General features: G+C 37.5%; 1 protein-coding gene and 1 non-coding gene across 2 annotated transcripts in view; both read right to left on the bottom strand.

Moving 5' to 3' along the window:
- Window positions 1–9,036: 9,036 nt before the first annotated feature.
- DCDC2 (doublecortin domain containing 2) overlaps window positions 9,037–24,994 on the bottom strand; it is a 194,284-nt gene continuing 178,326 nt past the window's right edge. The window contains exons 9-10 of the mRNA XM_036352857.1: window positions 15,707–16,009; window positions 9,037–11,960 (exon numbers count right to left, since the gene is read on the bottom strand). Coding sequence (XP_036208750.1) covers window positions 11,856–11,960; window positions 15,707–16,009 — 408 coding nt within the window. The 3' untranslated portion in view covers window positions 9,037–11,855. The remainder of the gene's footprint in view (window positions 11,961–15,706; window positions 16,010–24,994) is intronic.
- Window positions 15,014–15,177, bottom strand: LOC118677892. The gene has a single exon (XR_004974609.1). It is a non-coding gene; the product is annotated as a U1 spliceosomal RNA (small nuclear RNA).

Raw genomic sequence — 24,994 nt, 5'->3', positions numbered from 1 at the left:
CTCTTTTGAAGATGGCAGAAATGCTACTCAAAATGCAGTCCCCCAATTTCCTCCTCACCCTCATCCTGCAACATGTGCTTACGTCTTGCGTGCGATAATACATCCACACGGATATTTTTGGTCTGTATGTGCACACTCTCTCGGCTTTCCAGTTTTTCGGGTTAGATCATTGAAGCAGTAGAACATTGATAACATAAGCTGGGAAGGGGTGAATCCAGACTCTGATGCACCAGTCGTGTGACTTTGAGCAAATTATTGACTTCGTGTCTCATGCACTTCAATAAAATGGAATAATAGTACCTTCCTCATATGTCTGTTATGAGAATTAAATTTTAAAACCAACTAAGATGCTTAGCAGCGTATCTAGCAAGAGTTAAGTATCAAGTTAACACTGTCATTTTTGTTCTTACAGTTGTTACAAGCTGCTAGTGGACAGGGGCCCAATCGCTTCCTCATAGTGCCAAGCAGAGCTCAATGTTTAATAAAGCGCTTCTGATAATGGCTATTGATGAGAATAAGAATGAGGGGCAAAATGCTAAATAAGGGCTAGGTTTTTAATAAAGTAGGCAAAAATGATTTCCTGAGCAACCAAATTTCTGAATATGCTTCTACCATCATCTCAAGCTTCCTATTTATTATGACAATTTCCTGCTTTCAAATATTGAACACTAAACAGGAAATTAGTTTGAGGATGATGGTCTCCAGCCAAAGAGAGGAAAGCAATTTCCGTGGCTAGTAACCAGATACTCTTCTGAGGAAATTTTCTTCAGAAAATAAATATTAGAACACGGAGCTTGAAATAATCTCAGTGGACTTAAAAATTTCACTCCTAGAAATGAAGGGCAAAGTTGCATTTCTTCATCTGAATAGCCCAAGCCATCATCATTGATTTGATTTCCTTTCCTTTGCCTTTCAGAGACACACAGAAGGACCAGAAAGCAGGCGGCTCCCTGGTGAGCGCCTCACTGTGCGGAGCCACTTACCGCGCAGATGCAGAGAGATGGGGAGGCGGAGCTTGGGGGCGGAGTGCTGTACATTGCAGGGAGCGCAACAAATATTTTATTAAACACAAAGATGATAATTTTTAAGACTTCACACTAACATGATGTCCAAACAGGTATCTGGTTACCCAATAGTATTTCAGAGGAAGCCTAATGCTGATAACCATATTGCATAATAGAAACTTTCCAATATGCATTCATCGACGGCTATTCCACGTGGGATGGAATCAACAGTACTTAAGTCTCCCAGGTAAATACAAAGACAAAACCCCTGAATTTCACACGTAAAACAGCTTGTGTGTTCAATATTGTGAAGCTTACCAAAAGTCAATGCCAGCATGAAGAACATCAAGCAATAAGAGCTTGACCCATCCTACTCTCATACATCCACACACTCATACACCATCATCGCCATCAAACCATCTTTCCCATCTTTACATGACACATCCTGAAAATTAATAGCAGCTTTAGAAATAGGTTGTGAACCTAGCCAGCCCAAGGTAATATAGGTAGAGATGAATAGTGCTTTGGGGAGTATTTTTATCAATAATGGCAAAGCCCCAAGAAAAATCAATTCTGGCTCCAAGGTGGATAGTAAAGAAGCAGTAAGAAGCCAGGGAAAGTTGGCAGAGCTTTAATAAGAAGGTGCCAAAAATCAAGTCAGAAAGCTAATAACCATAATATCTAACAGCTGCGTTGTGCTTGCTCTATGCTGAGTGTTGTAATTGCATTCTCTCTTTACATCCTCCAGGTCAACAAAGTAACTACTATTATTTTCTCCTCTGCAGAAGTGAGAAAATAATTAGCTTGATTCTGGTAGGAGAATTAATAGGAATATATATATATATATATATATTCAAATCATCACATTACATGCCTTAAACATATACAGTTATCATTTGTCAATGGTACCCCAGTAAAGCTGAAAAGAAAATGACTGGTGTTCATTTTTAGAAGCTCTACTTAGTTTTTCAAATTTGATCTTTTGTCTATTATGAGGTCCTGCTCTTTTATTATGTTTTCTATCCATTTTATAATTTTAATAATTTTGAACATACTTAAATTTAAATATTCATTAAAGACCCATAAGACTTTAAAAGTTATTATTTATGCTTCCTTGGGTGTCTGTTTCCCCACTTGTGTCTGTTGCCTTGACCTCATGAAGGTCCTTTCCTTATGTGGCTTGCATAGCATTTTGGGGAGGGAGCCATTTGTGGATTATTTTGTGTGAGATGATTATATTCCAGGGTGTGGAAGTGTCTCTGTAGAGGTTTTACATTTCCTTTCCCACTGCCCTAGAGGTCTCATGGTTCTTTTATGTACATCCTTTGTTTTAGGAGTCCCATACTATATGGATAACATAAATTTGAGACTCTATGAATGTTGCAAGACTGGATTTTTATTTTGCATAGGTTTTGTTTTGTTTTTTCCACCAAGAAGCTAAGGTGGTACCAAAAGGCCCATGATATTTCTAGGAGCCTATGAGCATAGTTATCTAAGAATGTAAGAATGGTTGAACATTTGGAAAAAATTAATGTAATTCACAACATTTAAAAAAAACTAAAGAAAATAATAAAAACCTTAATGTATTCAGAACCATTCATCCTTTCAGAATTTTCAAATAAAACACTCTTAGAAAACTAGGAATAAAAGAGCAATTTAACTTGTTATAAAGTATCTACCAAAAATATAACTAAATATCACATTTAATGTTAAATACTGGAAGCATTCTCTTAATGTCAGGGGAAGACAAAAATATGTACTACTGCTTCCATTCAATTTGTTTTGGCTAGTTCAATAAGAAAAAATATTTTAAGATGGAAACAGAAAAAGATGTTATATTTGCAGGTAATATAGTCTTCATAAAAATCCTACAGAAATTTACAAAACACTTGTAATAACAACAGTTTAGCAAGGTGCTAAATAGAAAAGCAATTTATAGAAATCAATGCCAACCCTACATATCAATAAATAATCCAAAAACAAAACAATTTAAAAAATTATTCCATCCATGATAGCCACAGAACTAAAAATATCTGGAAGTAAATGTTTAAGATCTTTACTTTAAAAATTATACCAATTTTTGGAAGGACTTTTTTAAAGGCTTGAGTAAATGGGTGCTTCAAATTTATAGATGGGATATCTCAATATTATAAAGACCTATGCAGTTCTAGTAAAAATGTCAACAGGCTTTTTCACAGAACCTAACAAGTTGATCTTAAATTTTTATGAGTAAAAAGACAAAATATTTTTAATATATTTTTATTGATTTTCAAAGAGAAAGAGTGAGATAGAAACATCAATGATGAGAATCATTGATCGGCTGTCTTTTGCATGTTCCCTACTGGGTGTCAAGCCTGCAACCTGGGCATGTGCCACGACCAGGAATTGAACCTTGACCTCCTGGTCCATGAGTTGATGTTCAACCATTGAGCCACACTGGCTGGGTGAGACAAATATTTTTAATTGAGTAGGGAGTTTCACTCAACCAGGCATCACTTCTTATCATAAAGCTATCATCATTAAAAATTTAGTGAAGTTTTGGTAAAGGAGCCTAGTAAAACAAAATGGAAACAGAGTATCAGGCCAGGGAATCTACGGATAAACATTCTATAGACCATTTTTTATGAACAATGTTTCCTTCACTATGAATACAAAAACTAAATAGGCTATCACAAGGAGAGCTAGTACCTCTAGACTTGGGTCATTCCCATCCCCAAAGCTCATTATCTAAAAGTTACAAAAAAAAAAAATGAAGGGATAAAACATGGGAGTACAACATGCCTGTTCATATTGCACGTTGTAATGATCATTTTGCATGCTTTTATTTATTTATTTATTTATTTAGTTATTTAGTTATTTAGTTATTTATTTAATTTTTGAGAGGAACCCTGCCTTTCAATACTTTAGATGGGACATGTTTCCCATTGTATCTCACTATTGTCAGCTATCTATAATAATAAAAGTGCAATATGCTAATTAGACCAGACAGCTGAATGACCTTCCGGACAACCTTCTGGGCGACCTTCCGGACCAAGCCGGGGCTCTAAGGGCAGAGGCAAGCCGCTGCAGCTGTGAGGGCCGAGCCCCTTGTATGAATTTCATGCATTGGGCCTCTAGTCCTGGATATAAAAGAATAGTCACCACATAGGGGAAGAAGCAGTGTCCAGATTACATTTGAAGAGCTGGACCCTAAGCAGCCCTCTTTGGATCCACTTCTCCACTAATACAGCCTCCAATCTAATCCCCTTCAAAGGGAAGCAGCTCATTAGCAGAAGACCAAGAAACCAATGTGGATAAAAACTTAATGTTATCTTGAGAGTAAAACAAAGAGAAGTTTTGGCGGGAGGGGGGCGGGGGGGAGCAATTCTAAACTACTATTTTCTCTTTTATATTCACTGACCAAAAAATAATAAATAAATAAATCCCTATTATATAATTTAGGGCTCAGCAAGAAGATTTGGTTTAATCTGCTCTGGCTACCATAACACAATATCACAAACTGAGTGGTTTAAACAACAGATATTTATTTTTCTCATAATTCTGGAGGTAGGAGTCCATAATCAGGTGCTGGCAGATTCGGTGGCTGGTGATGTCTCTCTTCCTGGCTTATGGATGGATGTCTTTTGGCTGTGTCCTCACATGGCCTTTCCTCCAAGAGCTTGGGTGTCTCTTCCTCTTCTTATGAAGACATGAGTCCTGTAGAATTAGGGCTCCACCCTTATGACCTCATTTACCCGTAATTGCCTCCACAAAGGCCCTGTCCCCAAATATAGTTACATGGGGGATTGGGTAATTCAACATAAAAATTTGGGGGAACACAACTCAGTCCATAATAGGACTCTCCTCCAATCTTGAGTCAAGAACTTCCCCAAATACAAATGAAAATTTATTTCTGACTACAAATCAATGGGGGGAAAAACAGCATGTTCAATAAATAGTGCTAAGATATTTTGTTATCCATATGAAAAAGTATAAGAAAATTAGGCCCCTAACTCTAGTGCACACAAAAATGCCAGCCTGGACAGATAAAGTCCTAAATGTGAAAAGCAAAACTTTAAAAAAAAAATTAGAAAGTACTACAGAATATAATTGACATTGAGATTCAGACAAATTTTTTTTTTTTTTTTTTTTGTTCATCAGTTTATTTTGTCCATTAGATTACACATATAGACAAATTTTTTAAGTAAACTCCAAACCCCCCCCAAATTATAAAAAGATTAATATATTTGACTACATCAATATGAAAACATTTCTCTAGGTAATATCATTTTTATAAAAGCAAACAAGGTAAACCCATAAGCTGATAGAGATGTTGGTAAAGCACATGACCAGCTACGGTTATGAAGGATATAGAAAAAGCTCCTCAAAGCAATAACAAAAAGCCCAAAACCGAGTAGAAAAATGAGGTAAGCATGTGAATAAATGGAAAACCCTCAGGCAAAAAGACAAGATGAGGGAAAGGCCTATTAATAAACAATGAAATAACATTTCTAAGTGCTACATAAATAAACAACATAAAACTTAATGACTAATTTGACATAGAGAGAATGGCAATACTTTAAGATGACTCCCAGGTTTCTAGCTGAGCAGTAAGATGCACCATTAACCAGGACATGTTTCTATTCTAATATGTTTCTATTCTAATGTAAGAATAGAAACATATTATCAAAAAATAAAACATTTGAGTTTGAGGTAACTAAGGAATATCCAACTGAGATTTATATACCATACCCAGGTCTGGAGTGGTCAGGGAAGAGAAGTTTGGCCCAGATTTCAGAGTCATGAGCATGTAGGTAGTTGTTAAGATTACAACTGTGTTTGAGATTGCTCATGGAGATGGGAGAGGGCTATAGCCAAAAAGAACAAATACAATCAAGTCAAGGGGAGATGCCTTATTGGTCTTTTGTGTGTGTGTGTGTGTGGGGGGGGGGGGGTTTGTTTGTTTTTTAAGCCAACTTTGTTATTACTAAACAAATGCATTTGAAGTGCAGGGCATTCCTGCCTCATTTGTCTCTTTAATGGAAGATGAGTTTGTGTTGGCATTTGAGAGACCTGTGCAATGAGTCAACAGATTAAAGTCCCATTAGGGGGAAAAGAAACACTTGGAAACCTGCAAAACTATACGTTTATTTTCATAAGCAAGAATTTTATAACCAATGCATGCTAGCTATTTTACTATACCTTGGAGAAATTCCAATACAGTCATTGTTGATTATGGGAAGTTTCTAATGTTGATTAGCCACACAGTCTAAAGAGATTTGACTTTGGCAATATAGATGCCTCCTTCACTGTGGAGGTTTGCTTTTTCAGTCTTATTTAACAAACACAGGAAGGTCAACTGCACGAGAGGTGCAGTAGTGTCTTCTCTTTAGTTAGTATCCTAAATCACAATTATTTTGTTATTACATATCAAAAAACTTGTATTTAATGGCTTTTGTTTCTCAAACATGAAGGGGGGAAAATCAAAAATAGTTTAATTCAATGGAATGAAAGCAATGAATATTCCACAAACTGAAGCAAAATTTTAGCCAATATCTTCATAAATTGTAAATTTATTCCTATAGCTATCTATATATAATGTGTAATGTGTATAAGTTATTCTTTGTTTTTAAAGATATATTTATTATAACAGAATTTCTGGACCTGTGTCACTCTAATGCCATTTCATAAAAGAAAAACCAATGATTTTTAAATATATATCTAAAATGTTTACCAACTAAACATGTATATGAAGATATACAAATTGCTTTCTTTATATAATGAAGTTTAATATCCATGCCAAATAGAAACAGAATAATCTTTTAATGTGCTAAATTTCTACATGGTTTAAATCAAAAGTTTCTATAGCATTTGTGAAAAATGTCATACAAAGAATTAATACATTAACTATTAGCAACACATCATAAACAATATACCATCCAGAAACATTAAATTTTAAAAACACAGATATATTTACTTATACAATGAACTTTAATGGTTTAGAGTGAGCACTGACATAGAAGTAAAAACCTAAATGCTCATAACTTGATCAAAACCAACAGGTTTCTTTACAAAGAGAAATTCTAAAGATAAATCATATAAAACCATGAGCTCAACTTAATCTTTACTTACATTGATAATCACCCATTATCATTGTACATATTAAAGATTTAAAGCACAAGAAAAACATTGAAGCAAAAACACAGACTAGATTTTCTCCAAACTTCTTCTAAAATTGACTGTAGGCATTCCCTTTTCTCATATGCCATTACATTTGTGACACAACTCAAACACTCAATTATACTATGTGGTTTAAGCTGATGAAACTACAGATAATTCATTTGGTACTAGTCATGGATTTAAGCTAAGTTTAATCAATGAAACTAGCTCCATTAATTACCTCCTGATTTGATAGATGCTTTATGGTTATCCAGACATTTTAAAAGTCTGTCCTGATTCCTCACATTGTACAGGATGGTATACTTCTTCATAAACAGTATTTTTCTTCCTTATCAACTTGTGGGGACACACTTTCATTCTCCATCCAAGTCACTTAGACTTCATGGTAGGAAATATACTAATTTCATGTGGTAAGAACAAAAATCAGACCCATCCATATATCAGGATATTTTCTGCAAAGCAAAAATCTTATTGTATTTACCAAAAAAAATATGATATTAATAACAAAAACTAAATAAATAGACTAACCGTTTTTTTAAAAAAATGGGTCTATTCAAGGACACCACATGTACACAAGGAAGCTACAAAGCTTCTGCTCTGAACTTCAACACTAGACAGCCAGTGGTCTAGTTGTGTTCTATTTGTAATGAACTGGCTGCTTGTTGGCAAAGAGTCCTCTATACATTTATGTAAATCACACACAAACAGTAATTACCTTCAGACAGAACCTGTGTTGGTATGAAACATTCTGTGCCTAACGTGTATGGTACATAAGAGTGATGACAAAATAACTAAAGAACTATATGCTGCAGTTATTTCAGGAAAATGGGACTATACATCTACTTAGCCCTCCCTTGGAATAAATTTTTCATTAAAACGCTGATAACTTTCTTATTTTGAGAAGATCTTCATATCTCTGAAAGTCTTTGGGAACCAAGTCTTAAAGCACCATGATATACGTCATTTCTTAGCATTTCTTCCCCATGTGTTTGTATGCATTGCTTCTCTCAAAAGAGACTTCCTCTATTAACAACGCTGTGCCTGAAGAGGGCTTTGCAATATTTTAAAGTGTGTGAGTGCGTCTGTACAAGTATGTGTTATTTATATGTGTATATCTATACAGTCTATTTCTATTCAGATTGGCACAAGTTCAGATGTCATGCTTTCTGTTTAGCAACTAATCTATTCAACTTTCTGAAATTTTGTTTTTGCTATATACTGAGCAAAAAAAAAAAAAATAAAATAATGAACATATAGAGCTAATTCTGTAGAAGAGTCAGTAAATAAGATGAAATGCCCTCCTGTTGTTCTGCAGCCACAATTTAAAAACACAAATGTTTCCTGGTTGAATTAACTTCATCGTTTGTGAAGAGCATAGGTCATTTAGTGAAATTTTCTAGGATACTGGCCTATGAGCTATAAGTTGGAAGAATCAGTAGGAATAATTTTATTAGTATGGCTTCACAACTGTGAGCCTACAGAGAGAGCTGACTGCCAGCCACACACACATGTATGGGCTAGTTCTGTCTTTTATAGACGAGAGCAGGAACTCACACACAGAATTAGACAGAATGCACGGAGTATCATATGAGTGTGGCATTCAAATATTCCCCAAAAACATAACCAAAAATGTTTTAATAAATTTAACTAAATGTTTAAAATTACAAACTTTGTTTGCTTGTTTTTTTAAATATATATTTTATTGATTTTTTACAGGGAGGAAGGGAGAGAGATAGAGAGTCAGAAACATCGATGAGAGAGAATCATCGATCAGCTGCCTCCTGCACATCTCCTACTGGGGATATGCCCGCAACCCAGGTACATGCCCTTGACCGGAATCGAACCTGGGACCTCTCAGTCTGCAGGCCGACGCTCTATCCACTGAACCAAACCGGTTTCGGCTACAAACTTTGTTTTTAATGAATAAAAAGTGACCCTATGGCCATAGGAAAAAAATGAGTAACAAAATTACCTTATGGTCATAGTATTGTGTTTTATAACTAGAAGGCCATGAATTCTCAATAGTTATTTTAAAAGACCCTAAGACAGGTGAAACATCCTTACTATGAAAATGATTTCAGTTAACATCTCCTTTATTTAATCTGAAGAACTCCTAATGTTCCAATTCAACCAACAAACCACTTGTTTATGAATGTCATAAACCAAATTAAGATTAATAAGAGTTCCATAAAATTAAAATAAATCTATCATTAAAAACAAATATCTTAAAGCCTTTTATTGGTTATCACATAAAAGCTATATGAATATTCATAGCACCCTCTCTCTATAAAACAATACCCAAAGCCAAATAAACATCTCTATTGCTCATTCGCATAATGGCCTCAAATCTGTCAGTGGCTCAATTTGTGGAACTACTCTGAGGTCACCGAGAGCACCATACCCACACATACACACAAATTTCAACATTTGGAAGGTGAATTAACTTTCATTATTTATGTTAAAGTCATCTCCAAAATCGTGTCCACAATTTTCATTCTCTGTGAATGATTTCTTCCATGGTTAGACAGCATATTTCAATCTTTTTTTAAAAGTGATTAATTGTTCATCCCCTCTAGTATATACGCATATACAAGAGAAGTACCACATCCCCACTTTTCAATTTTTTTTCTCCAGTTATTGTGGACTATCACCTTCTTGAAATATATTTAAAATGCCAAACTTGGGTTTTAATGTAAAATAACATTGTTTTCCATTAAGATGATTCTAAAAGGTTCCTGCAAATCTAAGCTTTATAGTATGATGGAAAGGAAAAAAAAGAGACACAGAATATTGATATTAAAAAAAGAAAAGAGAAAGAAAAAACTCATTAAAGAAAAGAGAAGGAATAACCTTGACAAATAGTTATAATTTATTATATTTAATCTATTATTTTCATAAATGACTTAAAATAATTAACCCCAGGCCCAGTATTAGTTTGGGAATTTAACATTAAAAAAACACGTAGTCCATTTCCCTAGCAGCACAAGATTATTGCGTGTAGCCTATGGTGCTGTATTGTCCCATCTGAAAAATACGCCTATTACTAGACAGCACAGTCTAGATTTTAAACTAGAAATATAGTGCCCCATTTATAATTTATTTTCCCAGATTAATATACTCTTATATCATTGTCTCTTTCCAATACTGTTACATACATTATGGTGTCTCCTTCTACTTCCTATTTGTGGAAAGTATTAAAATAGCTGCTAGAAAAAAATACATCCATTTTCTATAGCATTATTCAGTACTTTATATAACTACTCTGACTCCAAATGGTTTATTATATAATCTCGCAGGGAAAATATTTTAAATTTATGATTGATAATGAATTATATGAAAGCTCTAGCAATTTAAATTTCAAATTTATAATTTCTACATAAAAATATTCTTTAATATTACAAAAATATATTAATTCTATATTTAAGGAAAAACTGCCTTATCTCTTGAGAATTAAAAAACAAACTAATACAACTATGCTTTTCTCCATATATACCTAACAAGGCAATTGTAAGTAAATATAATCAGTCCACAAACTAGTAATTGGAACTGGTTTCATTATGATAATTTTAAAACTTTTTTTCAACAATTTCTATCAGATTACTTCTAATTATACAGAAAGGAATCTGCTAGAAAGTCTAAATATAACTGGCTTGAAAATAAATATTTGCTGATACCCTTAGGGACAAAATATGACAAGGCAGTCCTAATAGAAATAAGGCAAAAAGCAAGTGAAATTGAGCAGTGACAGATTCTTCATAAGCCTACATTTTCCTTTTGTAATAAATGGGAGCAAATCCAATCTTTGGAATAGCCAATATTGAGTTCCCTAACATAAGGAAGAATAGAGGTATATTATTGGTAAAGGTAGATTGGGTCACTGAAAATCCATAGAATGCCAGAATTTGCAAACCATCAATCTAGGCTCAGTTCTATAACTGGATGTTCTTTTATAATTCCTTCCTGAGTTATGTGTTATGAAAGCCACAAGGATTAAAACCTGAAGCTCTTAAGGGAGGAACAATATTAATCACTAATACACTGAATGAATATTTCCCCCTTCCAAAATGAGTATCTTGCCTTCTTTTTAATTCTTTTAAGGTGGATTTTGGCTAAGGAGGAAGAAAGAATGGAATACAACAGTCATGGAAACACTTTAATCTACTGCCATTTCCAAATTATCTCTGAAACTAAATTATAAATTGTTTATTCAATAGTTTATTGCTTTAAAAATAGTACATGCTTTCCTCCGACGGTTGTGGGTTATTGTTAAGCTGCTTTCTTATTATCATTTAAAATTCTATGCCTTTTTAGATAAGTGCTTTCTCATAGGCTGCCATCTAATAATCTCACTTCTAAATTTTTTTAAAAGTATACAATAGGAGTAATTCCATTCTTTTTCATCCTTTACAAAAACAAGTACCCAACTGTCTTCCAGGTCAAATTCTCCTCCATCTAGATCTCTTAATTTTCTAAATGACTTCTAAAAACACATCCCATAATGAGAAGTCACTCTCCTTTAGTAGCTATTCAAAGTTATCTGGTCTTTCCAATAAATCTCTAATTTTAAAAATTCAGTAGGTAGTTTTCAACTGTATTGTCACATCATGTTTTACAAGGACTATATCCTTATTATTCAAGTATTATAGCCCTTCATTTTTCTTATAATCAATACACTCTCTTTTTAAAAATCATCTATGCTACGACAGCATAGTCTTTGTTTTGTTCATTGTCCTCATTTTCTTGTGGACCAGTGATTTTTACTTCTGGCCTTGGTGGTCTTTGAGGGTCTAAGTCAGCCTGGAGGAAAACAGATCAAAACAAGATATTTAGCTCTTTAGTTACAAAGATAATAAAACTTACAAGGAAAAAATTACTCAATATTCCATTTAGCTATATAAATATTCAACTAAGACCAGTTCCTCGGGTTCCTTTGTGTTTTAGTCTATCATCACCCAGTGAACACACCAGTCTCAACACCACTTGTACAGAAGCCCTTTCTGAAACCATAACCCACTCTGTGCCTTAAGGAGGGCATATACTCATTTCCTGTGCTACAGGCTTTATTTTTCTTGATGTTTTCTTTTATTTCCCTTTGAGTTTTTCAACAGCATATTTATACTTTTCATTTTCACATTTTCAGAGAAAAGGGAAGAGAAGCATGTAGCAATTCTACCCTCATGTCTCATTAATCCATTCCCATACTAGCTGTTCTTCTGTTAGTTTTCTACAAGAGCTTACAAATTCTTTGTGAATATGGTACCAAGTAGCATAAAATATCAAGCAGATAAAAGCAGGACAGGATACGAAAACACAGAGGCAGCATTGCTCCCACAGCAGCCTTTGTCTTTGCCACTTGGACTTCTCCTATGTCATTAATGATATTGTCTTATTTAGTCTGTCTTTCCCCACTAGTCTGAAAACCAAGGGGGTGAGATTAGAATTAGGAGGTTCTCAATCTCTGTTCCATGGAATCCTGGAGGCTCCACAGTCCCCAGTGGCCACCTGTGTGGGGAGAACAGGACCAGCTCCAAGTTCCCCACCCCTACCGGCCATGATTTATGTTCTAAAAAAGGAAAAAAAAATGTTACCAGAACTATCTCTTATTTCACATTCTCAAATAACTCTCATGAAGTGTCTCAAATAGCATCTTGAACACAGTGCAAGAACAAAAAATCTCAGTTAGTTATTGTGTATTTGTTATATATTTCCTGCTGTTTCCTACAATCTTACCACACTTTGCTTAAGAACTGTTATGTGGAACAAAATGTTACATGGTGAACTAAATTTTTAGTCATTTTATAAATAAAGAATTCTTTTGAAAATTCTAATTATTAATGTATATTTTATAATTCATATAAATCTGGCTTTTCATGTAATTGGTTTGCTTAGAGTACCTATACTAATACAAATAGTATAAAAACAAAATATCATTTTAAGAGAGATGAGTCAAAAAAGATCAAATTTCTTGAGTGTAACTGCTCTGTCTTAGGCATGTGTATAGTCCTTAAAATCCCTAACTAGTCACATATCAGGCACTTGTTCATTTGATTCCCAATACATACCCTCGAAATATACTTCTAATACTTGTTCTTCAAATTATATAACCTTGATTTTGACTGATACTCAATTCCTATGAAAGGCCTATTTTTAAAAATTAATTTTATGGGATGGTTTTATAGGTTTCACTTTTATAAAAACCTATTTGGGTAATAACATTAAATGAAGCTAGGCTACTGGAAAAATGCATACTTGGATTTTACTATCTTTGTCCCACATAGAATTTATACTTTGATTTTATGCTATAAGCATTCATCAAAGGCTACTATAATAACAAAGAACTTCATGACAGTTTGCATTATTGTGTTTCCTATATGAGTCCCCAGACAAGAGATTTTGCTTCCTTTGAGAAACATTTTTTTTCTTTTGCCTTCCTAGAGAAATTAGTTTTGTTTCCTTATGGAGATAAAGGGAATCATGTAATTGACTGAATTATTTTTTTAAATTTAGCTACAAACAACCTCAGAATAGAAATTTTAGCTAAATTTTAATAACCATGTAGAACTACATATGGGAAATTTCTTATAGAATAGGGCCATGAGTACCTCATGCTGAGTCAAGATGAGAGACACATTGTTTTCATTTGGTTGCTAAGAATGTATTTGCAGCCTGGCAGGTGTGGCTCAGTGATTAAGCATTGACCTATGACCCAGGAGGTCACGGTTCGTTTCCTGGTCAAGGCACATGCCCAATAGAAATTTAGCTAAAATTTCTATTCTGAGGTTGTTTGTAGCCAAATTTAAAAAAATAATTCAGTCAATTACATGATTTGGGAGTTCCGGGGACATGCAGGAGGCAACTGATCAATGATTTTTTCTCATCATTGATGTTTCTATCTCTTTCCCTCTCCCTTTCATTCTGAAATCAATATATATATATATATATATATATATATATATATATATATATATATATATATATAATTTTTTTTTAAGAATGTTTTTGCATAAGCCATACAGTAGATTACAGGCAACTTTGTACTGGTTCCTGAAACCTGGCCACAAAAACATTTTGCATTTTACCATGACTAAGCTTGGTCTCTCTAAGAAAGATCAAACAGATAAATCACTAATAAGTAATTAAGATGACCCCATTCATCATACTGGGTTGTCAGGGATGAGCAGACCAAGGCCTATGCTAGAGGCTACAGCCTTGAGGGAGGTGGGCCCTGAGCTGATGGGCAGACAGGAAAGAAGGACACAAGCAGACCAGCAGATGGCGAGAATGCTGTGGAATACATAGCCTCTCATACTATGAGACTTTAGCCTGTTCATCAGCATCTAACTTAGTCTATCCTATCAAATTTCATCTGATCCTATGGAAGAATGCCAGGACTTGAGAATATCCTGCTCCAGGGCTATGGTGGGAAAACAGGCTGGGAAGGAGGCTTCGACACATATTCTTTCACCTTCGCTGTATAATGAATAGAAATATATATTATTATTAAGTGCCTGGCTTATTGTGCACTTAATTCAATCAATCCATTAAAGTGGGCTAAACAAATTAAAGTTTAATATTCCTATAGAGCAAAGAAGTAAGGTAGGTATAACAGAGATGATGTTCTTGGTTTCCTTAAACCGGCAGTCGCCAACCTTTCAGACCTCACAGACCACCAATGGTCCATGCACCACCGGTTGGTGACCGCTGCTTTAAATCATATCTATGCCTCACTGATCTTGATATTATTTGCTGATTTGTATCTTCCCTGGTCTTAACTCACTTGTAGTTCTTACTTATATGTATTTCTTTTGTTTTATATGTTCCTAGGAGCCTCTGTAAAAAAAATTTTTATTACAGGGACAGCGTGAATGCAGTCCCCCACTACCTCAAATTGTGGAGTCAATTTTCCCACATTTGGGGACATCGCAAGGGACAACACATCCGGAGTGCAATGGATAAGCCTCGCCCTGGGAAAACCACCTTCGTGATCATGGTATCTCCCTTGCTAGGTAAGTATCTCTATAAATTTTTTGTAGAATAAGGGAGGAAATGGATGGATGACAAGGACGGATGGACATATAAACTGTCAGATAAGTGGTTGACAGTCCTTTTTTAATATGTTTTTACTTATTTATTTGTTATTTATTTATTTATTTATTTGAAAGAGGGGAAGGGAGAGGGAGAGAGAGATAGAAATATCAGTGAGAGAAACATTGATGAGTTGTCTCCTGCACACCCCCTGCTGGGGATCAAGCCACAACCCGGCCATGTGCCCTGACCTGGAATCAAACTGCTGATCTCTCGGTGCACGGGATGATGCTCAACCAACTGAGCCACACTGGGTGGGCAACAGTCCTTCTTAACTTATTGAAATAATATAGTCAACTAAATAGTATTGGATCTTTCCCTACTCAACAAGTGGTTTCAATGCAAGTCTTAAGTGCATGAATAATTCCCTAAGTGCGTACGCACACACACAACACACACACACACACACACACACACATTCATGCAAGCACACAAGAGAGCAAAAGCAATAGAAATACCTCCTCTTGTTCACTGCCAGCTCCTTGAGACTTTGTTTCCTCATCCACTGCCTCCTGAAGCTCGTTACTGACAGGATCCATTTCCTCACCATTTTCTTCATCAGTGCCTCCATTAACACGAGTGGTTCTTCCCTGCTCTTCCCTGTGCCCCGGCATCTCCTCTGCTTGCTCAGAGGCAGCTGTAGCCTCCCCAGCTCCTTCCTCTTCAACTTCACCATTCATTCCTGAAAACTCTTCTTTCTCTTCTGCCTCCTTGCTTTCCTTCTCTCCGTCTTCTTCCTCATCTACAATTTCTGCTGGCCTCTGATGGATCAAAAGAAATAATGGGTAACAGTAAGAAGTTCAACAGTTATTTGCTACACATTATAATAATTAATAGTTGTGTTACAGTCAAGTAATACTTCCTTACATTTGCATAGTGCTTTAATTTATATAATGTGTTAACCTTTATTGGCTGCCTACTGAATGTCACTCTTCACAAGTATCTTCTCATTTAATTCTCATGATAATCCTGTGAGATTTGTCTTAGTCCTATTTCACAGGTGAGAAAACTAAGGTAAAGAGAGATCAATATCTAGCCCAAGATCCCACTGTTTATAAATGGAAGGGCCAGAAATAGATCTAAGCATGTGATTCCAGAACCAATGCTCTTAATGCCCAGGGCAGAGAGGAAACTATACTGCAGGGTCTGTGGCCAATGTCCAGTGGAGTGTCTGGCCCTGAGGAGGAGGTAAGAGAAATTATTTGTGGAGATCATATCATACTCACCACTAGTGCCTAGTGTGCGTTCATATCTCTAAATACAAAAAGGGCAAAGTTTATGGTACCAGAATGTGAATCTACCAGGTTTTCTAACCCCAGATGTGGGCCCTTTCTACACAATGCCCAAGAAAGTTGACAGTATACCTCCAAATACCAACAATGACTGTTAAGTAGATATGAGACCAAGAAGCTTTAGTCCCTTCTGTAAAAAGTAATAAACGCTCAAGTATTTTATAAAGTCTAGTTAGGCATTTTTACTGTTATTTGGATACATGTAAACCTGCTCTAAAAGAGAGCAGGAGGCTGAATTCTAGAGCCAAGACTTTGGAGAGAGAAAGACTTGGGATAAAGTCCTGGCCAGGCTCTTACTGGCTTTACCTAACTTCTGTGAGTTTCAGATTCCCACTTATAAAATGGAAATACAATAACACTTCCATGGGGATCAAATGAAATAAGTTATATACAGTGCCTGGCACATCACAAATCCTAAAAAAAAAAAATTAAATCCCAAATTCCTTCCCATTTGTTATAATACATTCTTTCCTGAAGCTATCATATTTCTGCACTGCCTCCATTAAAATGTGTGGTTTTTTTTTTTTTTTTTTTTTTTGAAGGATAAGTAGAAAAAAATAGAATGTTAGGACCTCAGACCTGCCTCTTTTTAGCTGTGTAGGGTTGTACAGGGCACTAAATCCTCTGCCATCTGTAAATTGCAGGTTTGAGGCACAATGAACCCTGACCTCCCTTCCAGCTCTGGAAGTCCGTTCTCCTCTCAGTGCCCAAAGACTTGTTATGGGACAATTTACACAATGAGTGAACACAAGCTTTCAGTTTCTGAAGTAAAGACAGCAGTAAATGAGGACAAGTAGATTAACGTTCAGGAAAAATTCCATACTACATTATTTTGAAGAAGAAAGAGTTGAACCATGAATTCCTATATTCTATAAAAAATAAAGTCTCAAATTTGATTACATGATATCAAAGATGCACTTTTTAAATGAAGGGGGAAAATAGTTGATTTTAAGGTAGTCCAGAAAACAGTATTTCTCATCATGCAGAGTAACTAATAGTACACTGAGGCTGTGTCTTTCAAATTTTCATTCAGATGCCGAATGTGAACCAGCATCGGTGGGGCCCTAGCCAGGCCTAAGCATGCTGCTCAGGGCAGGGCCGAAAGCAGAAACTGGGATGGAAGGGAGTAGATCGGCCAGGTGGCTTGGAAAAGCAAGAGGTTCATGAAATGTAACCATAGGGCTTTGCTAAGGATTCTGGGTTTTATGTATTAAGACCAAAATAAATAAAGGTGAGGAAAAACCCCAAGTTCCAAAAGAGAAAACAGTACATTCCCATCTCCACACCCATGTCCCGCCCTCTCTCTAGAACAAACGTGGCAAAGCTTTGAGGCGGACACACCTGAAGTGCAGGAAGTCGGGGCCTTCCCCAGTAAGACACTAAGTCGGAGAGGGGCCTTCCGACTGGGAAGAGCTGGAATGAGGACCAAGTCAGAGAAACACTCTGGTGGCTCTCCACTCACCTGTCAGAGGAGGCCAGGACAAGGCCCGGGGGCAGCACATTCCTTTCCTGATGGCTCTGGGGGATTTAGGGAGATACCATGGGACCTTGGCAGGCATTTGGGGGGCTCTCATCAAAATGACTCGAGCAAGTGGGCCTAGAGCATTGGTGTTCACTAAGCAGTACTGCAGATGCTGGGCATTCAGAGACAAGCGCAGAGTCTGTGACAGCAAAGAGCTCAGAGCAGTGCAGAAACAATCTTGCTATGAGAGGGCATGAGGAGAGAAGCAATAAGAGTGCATGGCAGGAAAGGGATATCCAAGGTGGGGTGTGGCAGCTGCTGCCAGGTGTCACATGGCTGGTCACTGAGACTTCCAAAACCTGGTGTCAGTGGTGTTTGTGGGTAAAGATAACAGACAAGAGGCACACCCATCACCTGTCTGTGCCAAAGGACATGTTCAGTGCTTATGCATTCATCATTCTATATAACCTTCACAGTAACCCTACTAAGCACACTTCTTATACCCATTTTATTATAAGGAATCACACACCACTTCTAACATCACACCCGGGTAAGCAAGTGGGACTAGAATTTGACCCCAAGGTGTTCTTGCCCCAAAGTTCTGGTATTTATTCTCCCTTAAACAAACCACACCGATAATGCTACTTTACCTTGTCGCCACTGCAAGCACACTCAAGTGTACAGTGGAACCTCAGCTCTCAAACTTAATTCATTCCAGAAGGCTGTTCAAGAAGGATTTGTTTGAAAACCGAATCATTTTTTCCCACTAGAAATAATGTAAATTGAATTAATCTGTTCCAGATCCCCAAATGATTCTGTTTTAACCTTTCTTATATATAGTACATGTCTAATGTACCGTTTAATCTATAAATAAATGCTCATTTTTTTAAATTTATGGAACCAGTCCCCTACTAGCCTTAAACGAATCACTTTCAGCACTTGTTCCAGGGTGTCCTTCAGGTCAGCATGCAGCATCTTTGCTTGTTCACATATCACTGCCTCCCAGAGGCTGTCACTGGCTAACTGCTTTCCTTTATCCAAATCAACACAGATTTTCTACCTCTTCAATTGCCTGTGATCCTTGCTTCTTTCACACCCTTAGCAACATTAGCACTTTTGATGGCCTCTTTATGCTTTCAGATTGTGCTAATCCTTGACCCAGGGAACAAAAGTGTTCTCTCCTTTGTTTGTTGCCTGAGAGATGCTTTTTGTCATGCTGAGGTATCAGCATGAAAGGGTTGTCAGTTAGAGAACTGACCTTTGGTTGGACAACCAAGACATTTTTTCTGTGAACAACTTGGTTGGGAACCGAATTGTTAGAAATGGGAGACATTTGAGAAACAAGGTCTGACTGTACTTGCAATGGTCAGAAATATGACATCTGCAGTAGGCAACATTACTTTTCCTGTTTAAAGAATTTCCAACCTGAGAACAAAACATCTCTGGACTTCTGTTAAAGACTCATGGCATGATCTAGGGAGAAAACACTGTAAAGTTTGTTGGCAGAGTACCTGAAGCAGTACATTTAAAAAATCCAGAAACACTACTGCACTAATGGCCAATCAGAGATTTCATTTTAAGTTATCTCTGAGAATTGGATAATTATAAATCACTCTCCTAAAATTGTTATCATCCTTACTGTGCCTAAAGTTCCCTACCAGAGCAAATTTGGGTTTTGATTTAAAGAGAAGTTATATATTATGTTCTCAATAAAAAATTCAGTAATAATAACAGAAAAAGATCCTCAAAATGTACTGTAACCATTAGGAATCTGGATATGTTCCAAGACTCTCTGGGAATATATTACATGGGCTTGCTAAAGTCTGTTCAGGTGACTACCTTCTGCCTAATTGGGGGAAAGTCTGTTTTCCTTTCTTGACATCTGAATCTATGCCTGTAAGTTGCAAAACAATTGTGTGTTGATTTTTAATTTTGTATTTTCCATCTTACCCTTTTCTTCACTCCCAATTCCCAAACACACATACCCTTTTTCTCCATTTAATTCAAAGGGCTGGTAAACACCCTAATCTCTTTTTAAGGAGAAGGAGACGCCGAGCCCCAAATTCCAGCTCTGTTCCCTTCACTATTATAACCACCACCACTAACAAGCAGGATTATGCTTTCATCCTATTATTTGTATTAAACTTCCCCAGCATAGCTATTTCAGTAGTCATCAAATGAATCCACATCTGGTTAGCTCAACTTTAAGAAATGCAAGATTATGGTGCTGAAATACCATTTTGATCAATTTAAATAAGACAGTAACATTAGTTAAAAGGCTTATAATTCTTTAAAATATCCTGAGTGTAAAACAAAATTTATTATTACTATGACACTACAATTCAGGGCAAAAAAAAAAAATGCTTCTATGACAGATCTGTAATGAATAAATGAAAAGCAATGTGCTTTTTGGTGTTATCTCCTTTGAAGTAGGCATTAAATTATTAAAGGTGTTTCCAGTGTATACATCAATCAAACCATCCCCAGAAGGAACACTGGTTTTTACACGCATGCACACATACACATAGATAAAATCTATACCATCATGAGGGCCTGCAAAGAAGAAAAAGAGCCCTCCTACAAGAGGAAGGGTGCCCATGGTGGGAGGGAGCTATTCTTTAGGGTAAAGAAAAATACAAGAGGCAAAGTGAGTGAGTTGCACACTTCCTCAATCCCCTTCCCTCCTTCTCTTGCTATAGAAAAACTTTTAACCTAGTACCCCTCCCACCACCCAGAAGTGACATCCAACCCTGACAGTGGGACTCTCACATAGGAGAATTTACTCAGGTGAATGGGATTCTTTGGAGGCCACCAGCAAAACTAAGCTGCTCTTATCTCATCGCTAGAACAGCTCTGTCCTGAGAGTCGGGCCATCGGCTAAAGAGCTATGCGCAAAGCCAGACACAGATAGTCACATATTGTATGATTTAATTTATATAAAATATTAATAGGTAAATCTATAAAGACAAAAAGCAGATTAGTGATTGCCAGGCCTGGGTAGAGGGGGCAGGGGATTGACAGCTTAATAGATCTGAGGTTTCCTTTTCGGTGATGAAAATGTCTCTTAGAATGAGATAGAGGTAATACTTGCACATCATTGTGAGTATACTGAATGTCACAGAATTATATAATTTAAAATGAGTAATGGCTCATTTTTATGTTATAAAAATACTACTTCATTCTTTTAAAAAAAGCTATATACCCCAACTCTTCCCCACCAGGTACCCATTTACCTGGCCACATTTCTGTGTCTACTAAGATACCCAAAGAATATGCCATTTAACTTAGGGACCAACCTCAAATTATTCTCCTGCTTTACTCCACAATTGGACTATTTATTGACAGCCACCTTCCTTGCCTCAGGTATATAAAGTTTCCCTTCACAAAATATCTGGTGATTCTTGGTAGTAGGTCAATGATGATATTACATGAATTAGAAGGCTGCAGAAACTAATAAAGAAATCTGAGAACTGCAGCTTACTTAGAATTAAAATATAGAAAGTGCCTGAAAAATGTTTATTTGAGAGCCACATTCTATTTTAATAATGTGTTCCCACTCCCCTTCCCTGCCCGCCCCCCCAAAAAAACACCTTTTTATTTAATTTCTTCAAAATCCCCAGATAGTTCTCAGCCTCCTCCCATTTAGGTGAACCTGCCTGATTGCCTGGCAAAGTGGTGACAGTCACAGCTGGGCAGACACCAGTCTTAGCTCATCAAGCAAGAAATGTCCTGTGCCAGCAGCCCCTGTTCCACTCCACCTCAAGGAACCTTAGGAATATTCTGATAATGCTAATAGTTTAGACAGAGAAAAGTAACCACAGCGACCAAAAGGGAGGAGTTAGTTGGCGAGTACAAGGAGAAAGGAGCAGGGTAAGAGCAAGAAATTGCAAATTAAGCTTGAGGGAGTGAGGAAGGATGGAGAGAAGGAGGAAAAACCCTTGCAGTAAAAGGAAGCAGAGCTCCCTTGCATTACTTCACCTCTCCTCCCCGTAGAGTCTAGTCCTCATGTGATCCCAAGAGATTGTGTTCATATCCGAAGAAGATCCCTTGGTGGGGGAGGGGTGCTCTGAAAAAGATTTATATCTTCTGAGGTTTTCTTCAATGGGGACATCAACTGGCAATGCAAAATATATACTGCACAGGATGAGGCACATATGGTCTGGTGGTTACAGCTTCAGGCCAGAATCCACCTCATCTGGTCTCAGAGTCCCCTTTGGAATTTGAGGATGATAATAATGACCTTATAGGGCTATAGTAAGGCCCCAATGATACCATACACATAAAAGACCATTATAAGCTGAACAAGCCATATCTATCTATAATAATAAAAGCATAATGCAAATCGACTGAACGGCTGAACAGCGGAATGACCATCTGGATGACCTTCGGAATGAAGCTGGGGCTGCAAGGGCTTACTCTTGCACAAATTTCATGCATCGGGACTCTAGTCTATCATCTATCTATCTATCTATCTATCTATCTATCTATCTATCTATTTATTATTGTTTTCACTCCACTTTTCTTGCTATTGAATGGAAGGAGTTGAGAATAGTTGTAAATACAGTATTTACACTAATGAAATTGTAAACTAGTGGGCCACATAGAACATATCTCTTCTAAATTTCTTGAAAACAAACAAAAAGTGATATTAAGACACTTAATAATTGTCTTGTCCTTATCAATTAATACAGTTAAAGGCAGGTTGATGTTCAATTCCTGGTTCATTAGACTGTTAGGTGTGATTCACATAAACTAATTATCAAAACTAATCATCACTGGTCTTACATTTAGTCTTGGCTTCTGATTTCTCTGGCATGCATTTTTCACAACAAATTCACCATACAATAGCTTTTTCTTTTTGTTTCTAAACTGCTTTCCACGCTTAAAACTAATACAAATGTGCCAGAGAGAGACACCAAACAAGGATGATTTACATAAATTAGTACAGGGACTTAAATAAAACACGACTGCCTTCAGTTGGAATGAGAGGTTGGCAGCATCCAGTTAGGGGTATAATAATGACAGACACTTAGATAGCACATTATGCTCCTGAAAGCACATTCATTTCTATTTGCTCTTATATATTCCCAAGCATGATGGGCCCAAATTTGCAGAGTGGGAAACTGAGCCTGAAGAAAAGTCAAGCAATGTGCCAATATGACCAGTGGGTGACAATATCTTTCATTTACATCATAGAAAATAAAATAAAAGTTCCAATTGAAACACAGTGGTGCTGGTAGTAGTTTATAATCTGGTCACCATGGAAACCACTCACCTAATCAGCCCCACCCCTAATATATGACTAATGGGCTAATGATGCAAAGGGCCTGGCTGAACTGGGCTGGGTTCCATGTCTTGTTTTTCTCCTTTCTACTAATGATGGATCATCTTTCTTACAGACTTAGACTTAAAAGCTGACTCTGTTCCCTGACTATTATTTTTTGGCTTATTAGGCAGCATCAAATCAGAGATGAACCCCTTTTTCTCACTGTTTAGGGCTTAACTGTGTCATCTCAAAGTTTATATGTTGAAGTCCTGACTCCTAGTAAGGACCTCAGTATGTGATTTTAAAGAGGCAATTACATCAAGAATGAGGTTCTTGGAGGGAGCCCCAATCCAATGTGACTAATCCTATCTAATAATAGACAAACATGGTAATTGACCATACCTTCGCTACGCCTCCCATTGGGTAAATCAGGAGATATGCAAATTAACCCAACCAAGATGGCGGCCGGCAGCCACGCAACTGAAGCGAGCAGGAGGCTTGCTTGCTCCAGTGATGGAGGAAGCCAAGGTTCCCCGCCTGCCGCGGCCCAGCTCTGAGCTCCGAAAGCAACAAAGTTTCAATTATAGAAGCTAAACAAACTCCAGATATCTGCTTTCAGCAGGCTGTGGCCACAGAGCTGGAGCGAGCAGGAGCCCGGCTCTTACCTCCAGTGACAGCAACAAAGTTTCAATTATAGAAGGTAAATAAATCCCAGAATAAAAAAAGAGAAAAAGGAGAGGCTGGGAGCTTCAGTCACCGGCCAGCCTGAAAATGGCCCTCAGTCCCTCACCCAGACTGGTCAGGCACCCCAGTGGGGATCCCCACCCTAAAGGGGGTGTGGCCAGCCTGAAAAAAGCCATCAGCCCCTCATCCAGTCTGGCCAGACACCCCAGTGGGGACCCCCACCCTGAAGGGGGTGTGACCAGCTTCAAACAGCCATCAGCCCCTCACCCAGGCTGGCCAGGCACCCCAGCAGGGCCCCCACCCTGATCCAGGACACCCTTCAGGGCAAATCGGCCGGCCCCCACCTGTGCATCAGGCCCCTATCCTATATAGTAAAAGGGTAGTATGCAAACTGACCCTAACAGCAGAAAGACTGGGAATGACTGGTCACTATGGCACACACTGACCACCAGGGGGCAGACGCTCAATGCAGGAGCTGCCTTCTGGTGGTGAGTGCACTCCAACATGGGGGAGCTCTTCTCAGCCACAAGCCAGGCTGATGGCTGCCAGTACAGCGGTGGTGGTGGGAGCCTCTCCTGCCTCCTCAGCAGCGCTAAGGATGTCTGACTGCAGCTTAGGTCTGCTACCCGCTGGCAAGTGGACATCCCCCAAGGGCTGCTGGGCTGCCAGAGGGATATCTGATTGCCAGCTTAGGCCCAATCCCCCGGGAAGCAGGCCTAAGCCAGCAGGTGGTCATCCCCTGAGGGGTCCCAGACTGCGAGAGGGCACAGGCTGGGCTGAGGGACGCCCCCCCCCCCAAGTGCCCAAATTTTTATGCACCAGACTTCTAGTGTCCTTATAAGAAAGAGAGATTACAGCACAGACACATATGGAGTAAAGACTATGTGAAGACACGGGAAGAAGATACCATCTATAAGCCAGAGACAGATCTTAGAAGAAACCCACTCTGACGACATCTTAAGCTCAGACTTCTAGCCTCCAGAACTATGAGAAAATAAATTTCCATGTTTAAGCTATCCAGTCTGAGGTATGTTGTTATGGC

Source organism: Myotis myotis, unplaced genomic scaffold, assembly GCF_014108235.1.
Source record: "Myotis myotis isolate mMyoMyo1 unplaced genomic scaffold, mMyoMyo1.p scaffold_m19_p_2, whole genome shotgun sequence".
NCBI lineage: Eukaryota > Metazoa > Chordata > Mammalia > Chiroptera > Vespertilionidae > Myotis > Myotis myotis.
Note: the sequence above shows the minus strand (reverse complement) of the source record. Positions and strands in the feature narration are given on the sequence as shown.